Below are 16,284 nucleotides of genomic sequence, written 5' to 3' on the forward strand. Positions count from 1 at the left end.
ATAAAATTATATGTTTTTTTATAGTACAGTTAAGGCCATAGGGGGGGGGGGGGGGGTAAACCATGTTTTTTACAAGTTGATCTTACTTTATAGAGTTTTTTCTAAGCTTCAAGATGCTTATTATTGTTTTAAAAAATTCGAATTATTTTTTGAGATATGACCAGTCAAATTCAGGCCACATAATAGGTTCTCTATGGGAAGGGAAAACTAAAACAGCAAAAAAAGACTATTTCATTTAAAATATATCTTCTCCTACATTTTTCTAGCAATCTTCTTCAAACTTTCACAGTCAAATCTTTATACAATAACAAAAAAAAGTTACTTTGGAATTAAAAAAAAATTAAAAAAATTATTTTAAAAAAAAAACTTTTTTTTTTAATTTTTGTGATAAAATTTTTATTTTTTAAATTAATAAAATTCTAAAATAACGTTTTTTCCTTTTATTATTAGGTACGTTTCCTAAAAATTTCAAGAAGATTGCTTAAAAAATGAAGGCGGAGATAGATTTTTAGTAAATTTTAAAATTTCCAAGAAAATTGACCCCAAAAAATTTGCGGTCCATATGTTTATATTGGAAAATTTTTACAAAAAATTAAACATCTCAAAAGTTAAATGATATTTTTGAATTCTATAAAAACTGGCTTGTAGTTTGTACTTAAAGCTTTCATATAAAAGCCAAAGTTAATTTTTGTAAAAAAAATGTTGGACCCCCCCCCCCCTCCTCCCTATGGCCTTAATCTGTTTAAAACTTTTTTACTGGAATATACAGTAAATGATACAAAATACAATGCTGTCTGTACATTTTTATATAAAAGACTTCTTAGTATTTTTTAATAAACTATTAGTTAGTTTTGAGTAATAAATTGATTTGTATAACTTTGTTTATTTTATTTATTTTGACTTAAACACTAAAAAATTTTTGAGCATGGTTTTACTTTTTGTAACATAAAATTTTCAAAACAGAATGGTTTTTTTATACTTGGTACTTCAAATTTGTTATTTTTATGTAGTAGAATCACAACCTCCAAATGTAGTTCTGATATATGGTGACGACGTTGGTATGTTACTTCTCAATTATATTATATAAACAATTTATATTAGCTTTTAAAAATAGAAAACTTATGTTATAGTTCTAATACTAATTAACTATTAGTCTTTTATATTAAATACTCATTATAAAAAGGTTGCTACTAATGAATAACTATTAAGCATCACATTACTTTATAGACACAATTATAGATAAAAAATGTTGTATAGTTGTATCATACCTTCTTATAAGTAGATAAATACACAGTATTTTTATTTTTGATTTACTTTTAATGTACTTAAAATTTTTTATTGTAAGTAACTATTAAAAATATGTACAACTAAAAAAAAAAAGTTCTAAAGACTTTCATAATGTTGTTATTTTTTTATTAAGGCAGATTGTACCTCAAATAAAGAAACATATTTTTGAAATTTTTTAAATATTAAACTGCTAACAAATACGCTAAAAAATTTCTATAATACATTTTAATTAGGCACATGAACCGCCTAGTAGTTTTTTTTTATAATATATAATAATAATTTTTGAAGCAAGTTTTTATTCTACAAACATAGCTCTAATCTTATGTCTAGGATCAAGAAAGTAATAATAGGACAATTTAGTACTTTTGGAGTTTGTTAACTAATTCTATGTATTTAGTTGTCTTATCACTATTTATAAAATATATAAAGTGCAACTAAATTAATTTCTAAATAACTTTAATCTTTGAAGTTTACTATTCAAACATATAGGTCTTTATAAATAAACCATTTAAAGCTGTATCAGCATAGCTTTTTTATATGCTAAATATTTTTTATGGTACATAACTTCAAGAAAACATTTAAAACATTGTTTGTATAGTTAGAGAATTTTATTTTAATTCACTTACTCTTCAATCGGATAACACTTGATCAATATTTGATATATATTCAAGTTGAAAACTTTTTTCAGCTACATATTTTGAAAGCTTTATTAATACTGTTCTTAGGCCTTGATTATATAAGTGAAAAAAGTTTGTTTACGAGATTAGACTTTTTAACTCTTAAACTTTATTTGTTTTATATGATGTTTGTTTTTCTATGTGATTAAAATAGTTTATTTTGATTTTACTAATTTTTTTGAAACTTTCCTTTTAGTATTGTAAATTTATTAGTCTTTATTACAAAATCTATTAAAAAGTTTTAAATTACAAAAAAAATTAAATTGCTAGTTCAGTGTATTTATTCTTTAGTTTATTAATTAAAAAAAATATTATAGAATTTATATTTATTTAGTTTATAAGCTTTTTAATTTAATATATTAACATCATATTCACATGTAGTTGCTAAATAATGTTTTCTTCAATTTATAATTTAAAAAATATTTAAGCCAAGATTTCAATAAAGTGTCAATAACATTGAAGGCTATGGAGATTTACAGAGTTACGGCCACCCAACACAGGAGTTTGGTGCAATTGACAAGATGGCTCGGGAAGGCATCAGGTTCACCCAGTGGTACTCACCAGCTCCAGTGTGCACTCCTAGCAGGGCTTCGTTGTTGACCGGTTTGTTTTCTTTTACTTGAAAACACTTTACGCTTTTATTAGTAACTAAGTTAAAACAAAAATTAGGTTTATGTTTCTGGAGTTTATTGTTTTTTAGTCTAAAAATTTTTTTTAATGGTTACTGCATAACAAAATAAGTTTTAAATTTATTCATATGCGTTTGTATAATTTATTTTCGTGAATTTCAAATAAGTTTTATTTTTGTTTGATGTAGAATATTAATAACGATTGTTAATTTAGTTAATAAAAAATAATTCTTTGCCATTGTTAGATTCAAATTTTTTTTTTGTTCTTTTATCAAAAAGTAAATGCCTTTTGTAGGAAAGTTAGCAGTGAAAATGGGAATTTGGGGTCGAAGAGTACCTGTTTTCCTGCATGGAGACTCTGAAGGCTTGCCAAAATCTGAGATTACTCTTGCAGAGGCTTTAAAGGAAAAAGGATACAAAACTGGCATCACTGGAAAATGGCATCTAGGTTATTCTTAGTTGAATCTGTTTTCAGATAAATTTATTAATACTTAAACTTCAAAGTACAAGCTATATTTAAAAGCAATTTTTTAAAACAATAGTTTTAGTAGACTTTTACAAGTAATTAAAAAAAAAGGATATTATTTGCTTTGTTTTAAAAAAAAATAAAAACGTGCAACTTTTTTTTATTAAAATTATTTTTTGAACTAATTTTTCAAAAAAAAGTCTTTTTTTTATATAACATTTTTTGCATAATTATGTGAGTACAAAAATGTTATTACTTAGCTACATATACTTTAGAACTAAAACTAGTTTTTGTTTTTAATTGCTTTTATTTTTAAAATTCTTAAAATTTTAAAATATATTTGAACGGTTTAAAATTAAATTAGAAAAAAATTTCGAAAAATTTGAAAACTAATTAGTTTTATAGAATGAGTTCTATAATGTTTCAACACACAACATCTTTTGATAAGTAAGTGTAAAAATAGAAAGGTGCTAGGAAAATCTATTTAAAACTTAAACCCAAGTTCATATAACTATGAACAATTGGATTTTTGCACTGATATGCGTCTTGTACAAAATTTAATAACTGCTTCACCATGTTTTTTGTTTATTTTGTTCACTAATGTAATGTGCATTCGATACATTTCGAGTTCAAGCAGCTAAGGACTATATGAAACAACTGTGCTGTATTTTATTTAATTTGATACTTTGTAATAAATTATTTAAAAGCTCTTAAAGTGGGCTCAGTGAAAGTTGATTTAAATCTAATTCTATTATATACATAAATATACACTGGCATATAATCAGAGTACTTTTTGCATATTTTTAGAAACTAAGTAAGTTTTTAAAGTATAATAACTTTTGAAATAATTTTTAATTTTTTTTCATATTTTATTGGCTTTGATTTAAAAAGATATATTTGTTTAGATAAGTATGTTTTGTCCTTTTTTATATTTTCTTATACAAACAGGCTAAATTCTAACAATATAATAGATTTTGTAAACATTTTACAGACCTTTTTTGACTGTATTATTAGTTTTGCTTTTAGAATAAAATGTTATCAATTAGTGAAATCAAAATGAAGAACTTTATATAACTATTTTAAATTATAAATTAAAAACTCCATCATTAAGAAATGCACCATACAATATTACTGCTTTTTGTTCATACAAAATTTCTCATCAGGTATAAACTCCAAGACACCTGCAGATGGCAAGCACTTGCCTCACAATCATGGATTTGATTTTGTTGGTCACATTCTCCCATTTACACATGATTACCCTTGTGATCCTAAAAAAGTACATAGGTTTTCATAAAAGTATAGTTAAATTACATATGCTTGATGCATATAATGTGTTAAAACCAAGTCTATATCTATTCTAACAGTCGGATTTAATATTAAGTATTTTACCTATTAATAACTATTATCTGTAGAAAATATCTTATTTTAATGAAAAAATGTATACACATATTCTATTCTATGCTTCTATTCTCCGATTACAGTAATTATTTTTTTACAGAACCCAGTTGAAGTGTGTTGATTCGTTGACACACAGAAACATATGCTGGTAGAATAAAGGAAGATTACTGTATAATTTATATATGTATATATATATATATTTATAATATAAAAAAACAACTAATTTTCAATTCGTCTACTTAGCTTCAATGCTTTGTACATCTCCTCAATACGATATATGTATATATATATAGCTTTAACAAATCTTGAAGTGATACTCATATTTTAGCTACATAGGCACAAAAAAGTTAAGACATATGGCAAATAAGCATATAACAATACCTTTAAAGCATAACAAATCGATTTTAGTTAAGCGTTTTTTTCTTGATTTAATTCTAAAATATTTTTGATAACATTTTTTATTGTCTCTTTTTGATTGAGAAACTAAAATACTGTGTAGGTTTACTCTTTTTAATTTTTATTTTTAATAAAATTTCACTTAATACGCATAATTTATTAATTTCACTAAAAATTCACTTGACTTTTAATCAAATTTTTAAAAAATGTATTGTTTACATGTGTAGAATAAGTTTTTTTTTAATTACTGTTTGTCAATAGTTATAGACTATCAGTATTAAAAATCATTAAAAACCCTGTCTCAATAATAAACAAACTCTTTTAGAGATATTTTTTAGTTTATACATATTAAATCATTGTTATTCAAAAATAATATTGTTTGTTGTTGAAAAACTAGTGATTTTTTTTTAAGGCTAGAACTTTAGTTTTTGCTAATAAATTTTATTTTTGTTAGTAGTTTTAAAAATGCTAAATTATTTCTTAAATGTACAGAAAGTTTATATACGCTGTTGTACAGAACTAATTGTCTAACTTGCACATGATTTTTTACACTTTTTATTTTTAATTACACTACCTGAGCAACTAGATTTTAAACCAATAAAACTTTTAAATAAAATTCAGTTCAGCAAAAGGCAGATGGAAGCCTGCTTTCTGTACTTCAACGACACGATAGTCGAGCAGCCGTACGATCCGACGCAGATAACAGAGAAGATAGTGTCTGATGCCAGAAGCTTCATACGGCGGAATCACAAACAAAAGTTCTTTTTGTACTTGCCGCTACCCCAAACCCACTCTGCCATCACCTGCAACCCCAAGTTTTGTGGGAAGTCTCGCAGGGGTATGTAATTTTTTTTGATTTTTGTTTTTAATTACAGGAAAATAAGTAAGGTTCATTTTTACTTAAAATATTTCGCTCAAGTTAGTTGAATTTTTTCATTTGTTAGTCAAAACAAAACATAAAAATAAGTACAATGTATTCATTTAATTATATTCTTTTACAATTAAAAGTTTGAACAGGTTTTAAAAAACCTGTTTACTATATTTAGAATTTGTTAAGCAACTTAAAAAAAAACCTTTTCTCCTAATAAAAAGGTTTTGAGTTGTTAAAATAAGAGTATAATCAGTTTTTTAAGGATATATCAATTTACTTGATAAAATTTTATTTTAATTGGATTAAAAAAGGTAGTCATTGAATTTTTTGTAACTAAAAATCAAACCACACATATTACTTAGTTAAACAGAACTAGACAACTTTTTCAAAAATATTTTTTTTGTTCAAGTATTTCAAAAGTTATGTAAGTTTGAATCCTACTAAATTTTGTTAGTCTTACCTTTTTTAAGTTTCAAAATCACTCGAAGTTCATCATAATTTTCAACAAAACTTGGGTTACATAAAACTACAAAAAGTACCTATATTCCTTTTTTCACAAATATTCATTTTACTAATTTTCTCTAAAACGGAACAGTGTATATTGAAAAATGAAATAAGTTATAGAAAAAAAACATTTAGAACATTTTTTCAGTTGATACTTCTTACAAAAAACAAGCGTAGATAGGCTTCAAAATAAAGTCCTAAGATTACAAACTTCTGATTTTTTTTGTAGGTTTTCTATTATATGTGCTCTAGTCTGAAAGGAGGTTTTTGAGTTGTATGACCCTCAGTATTCCTTAAAGTTGCACTAAAAAACCCTGGGTTTTCAAAAAAAAATTTGAACCACAACAATTTTTAAATGTTTTGAATTTTCATATAACTTATGTTATTTTTCAATGGGAGTTATACCAAATCAGATCGAAATTGTAAAAAGATTAGATGTATGTAGGAAGTTCAGATATTTTTGTGTATTTGTTTCAATTTTTTATTCTAAAATAAAATTGAGCATAATTTTGGGTAAATTTTGAGCAGAGAGTTAACAAACATTGACCACTTTTAAGTTACATAATTTCTTTAATACTTAGAGGTGAAAAAAATAGAACCAGTTTTAAAAAGAAGAAACCAAGTTCTTTTCAACAATGCTCTTAGTTAATTTTTTTAGTCCCCAAAAAAGTCAATTACCGCTTACCAGCTCACTGTGTAGTAATGATTACACAAACTTTTTATAACTTAATGAATAACATCTAATTAAAGATTTGGTGCTCAACACTTAAAAAGATAGGAGAGCAAAATTTATTGTTTATCAGGACTTAATTAACTGCAATTTTTCTTGGAAATTTGAATTCACTAAAAATCTATTTACTTTTTATTTTTTGAGCTAGAGACTTAAAGTTTTCTAGCAACATTCCTTAAACTGTTAAAAAAGGAATAAGTTGAATTTTGAAATATTGAAAAATTAAAGCTAGGGTAATAAAAAAAACAAAGAATGGGTTTTAATAAAAAACTATTTTTTTTATGGAAAAATATTCTATAAATAATTTTATTTTTTATATACTTTTATTAGTAAAGTATTAGTAACGGACTAACTGTATAAAAAACTGTCGAAGATATATTAAGCAGGGTTGCCACTCGGTCAGGAAATCAGGAAAAGTCAGGAAAAATAAAAAAAAATGACAAAAGTCAGGAAAAAATGGGGGGTTTTGGAAAAAAGTCAGGAAAAGTCAGGAAGTTTGATAAAACTTAAATAAATTTCAGATTTTGTCAGTTTAAATTTACAAAATTCCTTGTTTTCAAATGGTAAAAATTGATTAAAAGTCCTTTTAAGTCAGAAAAAAATTCCAAAATTTTCCTAGAAATTCACAAAAATACTTAATTTTATGTCTAATACATTCATCTGGTATAAATTAGTAAAATATCCTTTACAAAACTGCAAAAATTTTCTATTAACATATTGAACAAGTACCCTACTTGAACAAGCAGATTTTGTAAGCTTTTAAGTATTGATGATCTATAGCAAGCACACTTCCATAGTGAAACTGTGATATATACACAAAAGTTTATCTAGCATAATTTTAGAATCAAAGTTTTTTTTGTTTAAGTAAATAATTGAGTTTTTTTATAACTAAGCAGTTAGTTTAGTATTTTTTGTAACAAGTTAATGTGTATACTTTACCTCTTTATAATTTTTTCAAAGTTGTTTAAATTTAAAAGTTACGTTATAAGAGAGGTATTTGCCAAGATTAAGTTTTATTATTATTTGTATTCTTTGTAGAATAACTTAAGTTTTTAAAGTAATTAAGAGTATATTTATTTGTTACAAACTTTATACTAAATGATAAGAGGAAATATTTTATAGATGAAAGTAAAAATAAATGAATGCCAAAAGAAAAGAAATGAAGCCCACAAGTTGTGGCTTGATTTAGAAAAAAGATTCTCTTCAACAAGTGTAGGGGAAGCAGATGATTGCGATTTAAATAAAATGAGGAAAATGATTTTAACTGCCAAGAAAATGAAGCGGAATGCAGTTCAGATGAAGGAAACCATATCTTTATTAGATGAAGAGGTTGAAGTGCTAATAAAAAAAACGGAGAAAATAAATTTTAGTACATATATTTAAAAAAACAGTATTTGATTAAGTTCTTGATTGTTTTAACTGTAAAAGTTCGTTATTGTTTTAAGGTTTGAGTTGTGAAAGTTCCTTATTTGTCGTTTCGTTTATTTAGATACATTTATGCTAGAAAATTCTAAAAAGTTGTATTTTGTATTGTTTTAAGGTTTCAACTGTAAAAATTTGTTATTGTTTTAAGATTTTAGTTGTGAAAGTTCGTTATTAATTCAAGGTTTTAATAGTAAAAATTCCTTATATATCGTTTATTTATCTAGATACATTTATGCTAGGAAATGCTAAAAAATTGTGTCTTTTTTCAGACAAGCTGTGTTTATAAGGTAATAATAGAAGTATTTTGCAGATAGAGCTGTTTATTACAAACATCAATCATACACAGATGATTTAAGTGATGTACTGGAAGTTTGATGATAGAATTCAGCAAAAAACTGTTGTTTTTAACCTGTATTAAAATTAGATTGAAAGCTTTATATAGTTTCAAGTGTTAGATTATGTATTTTAGAATAAGTTAAATTTAAGAGTTTGATTCAGAAAAGTCAGGAAAATTTTGGTAAAAAGTCAGGAAAAGTCAGGAAATTTTTCTCAGCTTGATCAGTGGCAACCATGATTAAGAAATTAAAACGATAGATTTTTAGCAAAAGTCTTTTTATGCCTTTTTGGTTTGCGCCTTCAATAAGATACTTATAAAAATTTTACTTATCAAACTTTATCGCTTGTATTTTGAAAGTTACTTTAAACTGTATAAAGTACTGAAAGTTTCTGATAGCTGACATAAAATTCTACAAAATAAAATCAGTTTGTAGAAAAATGTGGACCCCTTTGTCATGTCCTTAGTTTATCATAAGTTTTTTATATCAGTTTATTATTAGCTTACTTTATTTTATACTATTAAGAATCATTAAAAAACTTCACATTAATTACTATCATCCCTTGAAAGTACTATATAGACAATTTTTTTTTACTTTAGGTTTTTAAACTTTTTAAGCCTATGTTGCATAGTAATTCTCTAAAGTTGTAATAGAATTTTAAGGTATTTATGAATAAAAAATGTGTATTTATAATTTTCTTAATCAAAAAGAATTTAGATAGTGTGAATAGATTTTTATAAAAGTTTTATTTTCTGTAACAAAAACATTGTTAATTACGCATATAGTTACCAAAAATTTAGACAAGCTGCTTACCTGTATTGTAAAACTCCTTTTGAACACCACGATTATTTAAGACCTTAAAAACGAAACTAGTGTGCAATCGAATCAGACCACAGTGTATACGAGTGTATAGGAGGTATATGAAAAACAAATACTAAAATCAAAATAATAGAAACCTGCTCCCACCAGGCGAGTACGGTGACGTGGTGATGGAGATGCAGGACGCGGTCGATGACGTCATCGCTTCATTGCGTCATCACAACGTCAGTAGCAACACGCTCGTCATGTTCATTTCCGACCACGGGCCTCAAGTCGAGCTGTGCGCGCACGGCGGGAGCACGGGGGGGCTGAAGGGGGGCAAGCTGACGACGTGGGAGGGAGGGGTGAGGGTTCCGGCGGTGGCTTGGTGGCCGGCGGGGATCGGGGAGGGGGGAAGGGTGGACGGAGAAGTGGGGAGTTCGCTGGACGTCTTCGCCACCATCATGGAAGTCACTGGCGGTTTGATTTGTTCAGTTTTTTATCTCGGTTAAATCTTGGTATGTATTTTGAACAACGTGTTAAAAAAATTGTATTATTTATTTACTACGCAGTAGAATTTAAATAGTATTAATTTGTATAGTATATTGTTTAAATATAGTATATTAAACAATTTTAAATTTATACTAAGTAAAAAACAAAAATATTTTAATTAAGCATGTTTTTTCATGTTTATGCACAGTAATTAAAAAATTAAACACTCAGCATATATGAACTGAACTATGAAAACTACTGAAAATTTTGTATTTTTGTAGTACAAACATAATTAATAATCAAAAAAACAACAAAATAAGTGTTGGTATTTAGTTTTGTTGATACAAAATGATCATTACAATTTTAATTGTGACCTAGAGCTTTTATAGTTAAATAAATTCAGTAGTTTTGATTCAATAAAGTATTTCTGGGTATTCTGAGAAATATATTATAATATTATGTAGGCAAGTCTACTTATGAGGACGGTGTTTCCATAGCAAGCTCATTTCGAAACAAACGTGAAAGTAATGAGAAGAGAGCTTTGTTCTTCTATTCCAATGACTTACTCACTGCTGTGCGGTATGGTAAATATAAAGTAAGTTTAGTTTTTATTTAAAAAAAAATTAAGTAAAATCAATATTAATTTTATTTAAAAGCAGCCATCAAAAACGTATTGAGAATTAATTTCAATATAACCTTGAAGCTATCCTTTTTATTCAAGGTTCATTTCTACACGCGGGCGGTCAGCTCAGAGAAGAGCCTCAACAAAAACTGCAACAAACAAAACAGACCAATCAGAAACAGGATGGCGCCCTACGACGCCTACACCATGACGTATCACGACCCGCCGCTCATGTATGACGTCACGGCGGACCCTGGAGAAAGGTCACCGGTGCGGAACGACCGCGTGCTGAATGTCGTGCTGGAGCTGGTGCAGGAACACGAGGAGAAAACCGAAATAAAAAAGCCCCTGTTCGACAACTTCGACGCCAAATTGAAGCCTTGCTGCGATTTTCCTGTGTGCTCGTGCAAGTACAAGAACTTGACGTTAGAAAATATTCATCACGATGAGTTGTAATCAAGGTTTTAAGGGTTTGAATGAGTGAGTTTTTTGTTTTGTTCGTTTGAAGTTTCATAAGCCAAAAGAAAATACTAGTGTGTGCAATAAAGAATTGTTTTCGAACAGTTTTTTTTTTTAAGCTTTATGATTTTGCTTTTGTTACTTTTCGTTTATTGCTACAAATTTAAATATATTTTTACTTAAATTTCATTAAATTTTTCTTGTAAAAGACTAACATAATATATTTTTAGAAGTTTAAATATTTTTTAATTGTACAAATTTTTTTCTTTCTTGAATAATAAGCTTAACATGTGAACACGTAATAAGTCCGCTGAATATTTTAGAAATTGAAGCTTGTTTACTTAATTTTTAGTTTTAATTCTTTTTGATATACTTTTTAAGTTAACTTTTTGATTTAAAAAATATGACTCTCTTATAAATAACTTGCCTTTACTTGCTTTCTTAACATGAATTTTATCAAAGTTTATTTTTAATAGTTTTAGTAATTTTATTTATAATCTATAGTCAAAGTTAAAACTAGTTTTTTTTAATGTTAACTAATCTGTTACATATTTTAAATTTCCCTATTCAGGATTTCCAATAAAAAGGAGTTTTTGATCAAATCAAACTAATTTTAAGTTTTTGTATAGTATAAACTGTAAACAGATAGAATCAAACTGAGCTAAAAAGTCCTTTTTGATAAATTTTCATATATCATTTAGATTTATAACACAGTAAACTATAAATATTAAGTTTACATGCTAGAAATAATGCAACTTCTTCATTTTTGTACTTATTTGTTTTCATAAACACTTTTCTCACTGGCTAGTGATATAAAGCTCTAATCTGTTTTGTATAAATTTAACATGTTTTGATAAACTTTGAGTGTCTTTACAACAGCTGACAATATGTAAAATGTGAAAATTTTACAAAATAACTACATAGTAAACATTTATGATAAGTATAAGTTTCGCTATGTAAGTAACAATTTTTTTATAATTTAGTGCAAATATTACGTACTAAATCAAGTTTTTTTACGTCTTTTTTTTAGTCATGTGTAATTTAAGTCATGTGTATATTTAAATATGTACACATAATTCTAAGCATCTTCGTAAGGTTTATAAGATTTATTCTAAGACAGTTGATGTATGACCTTTGGAACAATAACTATAATTATTAAAGTTTTAAAATTTGAAAGTACTGTTAACCAACATTTTTCATGTGTTTTATAATGAAACTAAGCTGGTTGTAAAACACTTAAAAACGATGATAAATTGAAAAAACTTTATTAAAAAGTTTACAATTTATAAGAATTTCAAAAAGATGAGCTAAATCATGTTTTTAAAACAATGTTAAATTTTAATTTGTGAAATCTTAATTTACCCTAAAATATTGTTGCTTAATTTGCTGTGATTTATTTTTTGTATGGTAAAAAATATCAGATTCAAAATATAACCCTTGCAACGATAAACTGTCTTTTTACTTGGCAGCCTGGGCGCTTGTACGGAAAATAAGCAACAAAACAAGTTTCTTTACTATGTTTGGCCTTTATCTAAAACTTACTTTACTGAAGATAAAGACTTTTTTGCAAAAAATACTATTGTGGCTGTTTTGAGTAACATATAGTTTTTTATTCTAGTTTAATTTAATGGTTTTAATACTTAAGTTTTTTTTTCATAATTAAATTATTATAAGAGTAATTTACTCAGACCTTAGAGTAACGAACTTTATTCTTTTTAAAAACTAGATTAACCTTACAACAAGCGAGTTCAGTTACTTTACTTAAACTCTTTGAGAAAAAAGATTGGTAATTTATTTACCCTTTAAATATATAAAACCATTTTATAACATTTATACTTAAAATACGAAGTTTTATTTAAGATATTTTTCTTTAGAGGTTCATAGCGACATTGCAAGTTAGCTTTTAAATCATTTAATTTAAATTAGCTTTTTAAAACAAGTATAGTAGAAAACAGGTAATTAAAAACCTTTTTTTATTGTGAAATATACTGTTCAAAGTTTGTCACATTTAACCTAATTTTAATCCCAAAATTTACAGCGGACGAGCAAAGGCCATACTAGGATTTGTGATTTTTAATCTGGTTGAGCTGGCATCAATAGTGGGAAATTTTTTGATCTTGATCGTTATTAGGAAAGCTAATGAACTGCGCCATAGTCAGTACATTTACAAAAGTTCAGTGGCTATTGCTGATCTAATTTGGTCTTTTTCTATATCCTTCGTTATTGATTATGTCTCTAGTTTTATGTTTAGAGTAAATGTTATTACAGTAACCGGTCCTGCTTAATTAATTGATACTCATGTTGATAGAAATAATATAAAAGTTCATAAATACGAGGCAAAAATAGATTTATTTATATTGAATCTAAAATGTTTGCCTTAGAAAGGAAAATTCATATATTTGATGGTGGTTTTGGTGTTTTTTTTTAGCTACTTATTAATCTATATCATACCTACTTCACTTATCATATCATTTATTTCATAATCTTTGCTGCGGATGACATATACTTTGCGTTGGTGTTTCCTTTCGCTTACAGAGAAGCCAACATAATTAAAGTTGCTAAAACTGCTTCAGGTCTTGTATTGATTTTAAGCATCGCTGTCTATGTGTTTGTAGTTAAAGTTGGAATAGACAAACAAATGTTTATGTCTATTCTTTTACAGCCTGTATTATTTTTCATTTAGAAGAGTTTGAGTTTAAAAGAGGCCTAAGCCATTATTTTATAACTGTTATTTTAACTCTTTTGTTCGTTTTGCTGTGGATATTGGCATCTGTAACTCTTAGGAGCCTTTACAAAAAATCTTTGAAACTCAATCGAAAAACTAGAAAAAAGGTTGCCCCAGAAAAGCAAATGGCAGTAGTCTTGATTTTCATGGTTATTGCTTTAACTTCGAGCTTATCACCAACCCTGTACAACAATTTTCGTCATTTTGATACTAAAAAAGAAATCTTGAAGAACTTTTCGAACCAATGGAAATTTTTTACATATCTTTATTATTCGTGCTGACAAATTCAATTTGGAACATTCTAACCTACAATGTTTTGAATAAGAAATTTAGATTAGCTCTCAAAGCTTTACGTAGAGATTTGTTTAAATAATGTTGTTTATCAAACGACAGAAAAGAAGCGCTCAGAAAGGTTGGTCCAAAGACCTGGTGTACAAAAAAACTTTTTGGTTATCGAATTATGAACCAAACGGATACAGTTTAATGTCTGGTCCAGGACAAAAAGAACTAAACTGCTTTGCATTATAATATCTGTATAAAAAAAAGTCTTCTAAAAAGTTGATAGTTTTATAAATATTTTATGCATCGCTTTAATTAAAACAATAAAAAACGTGTTTTAAATTGTTTTCTTATGAAATAATTGTAAATCAGAATGTTAAAGATGGTATTTACTTTAAAGTTAAGCACATATAAAACAACTTAAAAATAAGTTGAATGTTATAAGAAAAGTGTAAAAGCTATTTTAACCTTTAAAATATTAAACATTAACAAATCTGATTTTTTTAAAATTTATTAACATAGCCTTTAAGCTAAATTACTAACATTTGTTAATCTTTTTCTTTTAGTTCAAAGAAAACTAATTATATATATTTAATAGTTTAAACTAGACAGCAACAAAAGTGTGTGAATGTATTACGCTTCCAATTGTGTAAATAGTACTTGTAATATTTCAAATTAAAATTTTAACCTAATCATAACTGAAAGTAAAAAAAACTTTAAAAGTAATTACCTTATTTTACGTTAAAAAAGGAATACTTTACAAATTAGTAAACAAAATTTATAGTTTTATTTTTTAATGTGTTTGTATTAAAGCTTTTAGTAAAAATGTAATTATTTTTTTCCGACTTTAATACTCTTTGAAATATAGTTACAAAATTACAGAAAAAATATCAAGAATTGTTCTAATAAAAAAAATAATTTTAAGAAAATAAAGCAGCTACTAAGTGCAAATATACTTTTGGATTTGTACAAAAAATAATTAAACTGTTGACAAACGATCTTTTAAGTATGATTGCTTTTAATTGAGAATTATGACAACAAACTTATCTCCGATTTTAAGGACAATTTTATTTTTAAACAATGTGTCAGTTAGTGTCAGTAAAAAACTAATGAAATTTATCCAATTAAAATTTCAACAAATACAAACTCAAGTAGTTGTTAATTTTTATTAAAGGAACAACACAACCTACCTACTGCATAGATGCACTTTTGTTCGTGCTATTTTTTCTGAATTACTCAGTTAATGCTCATAAAAACTATAAAACTGTATTTTTTAACTATATTCCTACTACTTTTTAACGTTTATTAATTGGTTAGTACATATATCACTATAGAATATACTAACTATAGAATACACTTTATATATTCTATCACTACTTTACGACACAACAAGACTAATAAGCATTCATCTTAAATTCCATTTACAAATAAAGCTGTTTACTAGAACTAGTTTTAGTTTAGTAAACGTTTTTATTAATTTTCACTAAACAAGTATAAGATAAATTAAAAATAGAGTACACAATAGCAATTATTGCAGCTAAGTGTACAATTTAAAGGTTTCTTTTAAGATTCTCCACATTCAACTTTAATTTTTCACCTTCATAAAAATTTTAAATTAACTCATTCATTAGTAAATTAAATTAGTTTAGTTTTCAAAGTTTATTTTTGTTTTACTAGTGAATTCAATGTACTTTCAAGTTTTCATTACGTGCGTACAAAAACCTATCATAATAGGTAACATTAGTATCGGATGATCACAAAATTAAATTTTGACGTTAGTATAATGAAGTTTTTTGAGAAAAAGATGTATGTCAAAGGTTTTACACATACTAACCTAAAACCTTTGAATATTTATTTTAATCCGAAAAACATTTAAGCTACTTAATTTAAGTATTAAATCTTCAAGTAATAAGTTTTGATTAATGTAAACTTTAAATAGTCTTTTATGTAGTTGTGTAGTGTAAAAAGATTCTCTCTATATACATTAAGTCAAAAGTATTTTTCGTTTCTAAGATTGGATTTTTACTTATTCAAGTTTCAGTCTCCTACAAACTAACTTAGTGAATTGGTGTAGATTTTTTATAGATTATAAAAAAAAATAAGAAAAAAAATGCTATAAAGAATATCATTTTTTTGTTAGCTTTTTTTGAAACTTGTTGATTAAAGTTATGAACCTATTTTTTATTTCAAT

General features: G+C 26.0%; 1 protein-coding gene across 2 annotated transcripts; it reads left to right on the forward strand.

Annotated features, from left to right (window-relative positions):
* Positions 1–967: 967 nt before the first annotated feature.
* LOC145837039 (arylsulfatase-like) lies at positions 968–14,330 on the forward strand. Of its 2 annotated transcripts, XM_082944808.1 has the most exons (9): positions 968–1,058; positions 2,427–2,567; positions 2,889–3,041; positions 4,223–4,335; positions 5,475–5,691; positions 9,688–9,996; positions 10,473–10,603; positions 10,730–11,110; positions 13,128–14,330. In XM_082944808.1, the coding sequence occupies exons 2-8, from the start codon at positions 2,486–2,488 to the stop codon at positions 11,084–11,086; spliced, it is 1,362 nt and encodes a 453-aa protein (XP_082800934.1). In that variant the 5' UTR covers positions 968–1,058; positions 2,427–2,485; the 3' UTR covers positions 11,087–11,110; positions 13,128–14,330. The 2 variants fall into 2 exon arrangements, with proteins under 2 accessions (XP_082800934.1, XP_082800933.1); XM_082944807.1 differs by lacking the exon at positions 13,128–14,330 and having other exon boundaries at positions 10,730–11,690.
* The last annotated feature ends 1,954 nt before the right edge of the window (positions 14,331–16,284 follow it).

The sequence above is a fragment of the Thalia democratica genome, chromosome 5, assembly GCF_965202585.1.
Source record: "Thalia democratica chromosome 5, ktThaDemo2.hap1.1, whole genome shotgun sequence".
In the NCBI taxonomy this organism is placed as follows: domain Eukaryota; kingdom Metazoa; phylum Chordata; class Thaliacea; order Salpida; family Salpidae; genus Thalia; species Thalia democratica.

What these genes read in the sequence shown, in the direction of transcription:
- LOC145837039 (XM_082944808.1), top strand. Translation starts at nt 2,486, where the DNA reads ATGGCTCGGGAAGGCATCAGGTTCACCCAGTGGTACTCACCAGCTCCA. An exon ending in CAGGGCTTCGTTGTTGACCG is followed by an intron (nt 2,568 to 2,888) that starts GTTTGTTTTCTT and finishes TGCCTTTTGTAG; the next exon opens with GAAAGTTAGCAGTGAAAATG. An exon ending in TTGTGGGAAGTCTCGCAGGG is followed by an intron (nt 5,692 to 9,687) that starts GTATGTAATTTT and finishes TGCTCCCACCAG; the next exon opens with GCGAGTACGGTGACGTGGTG.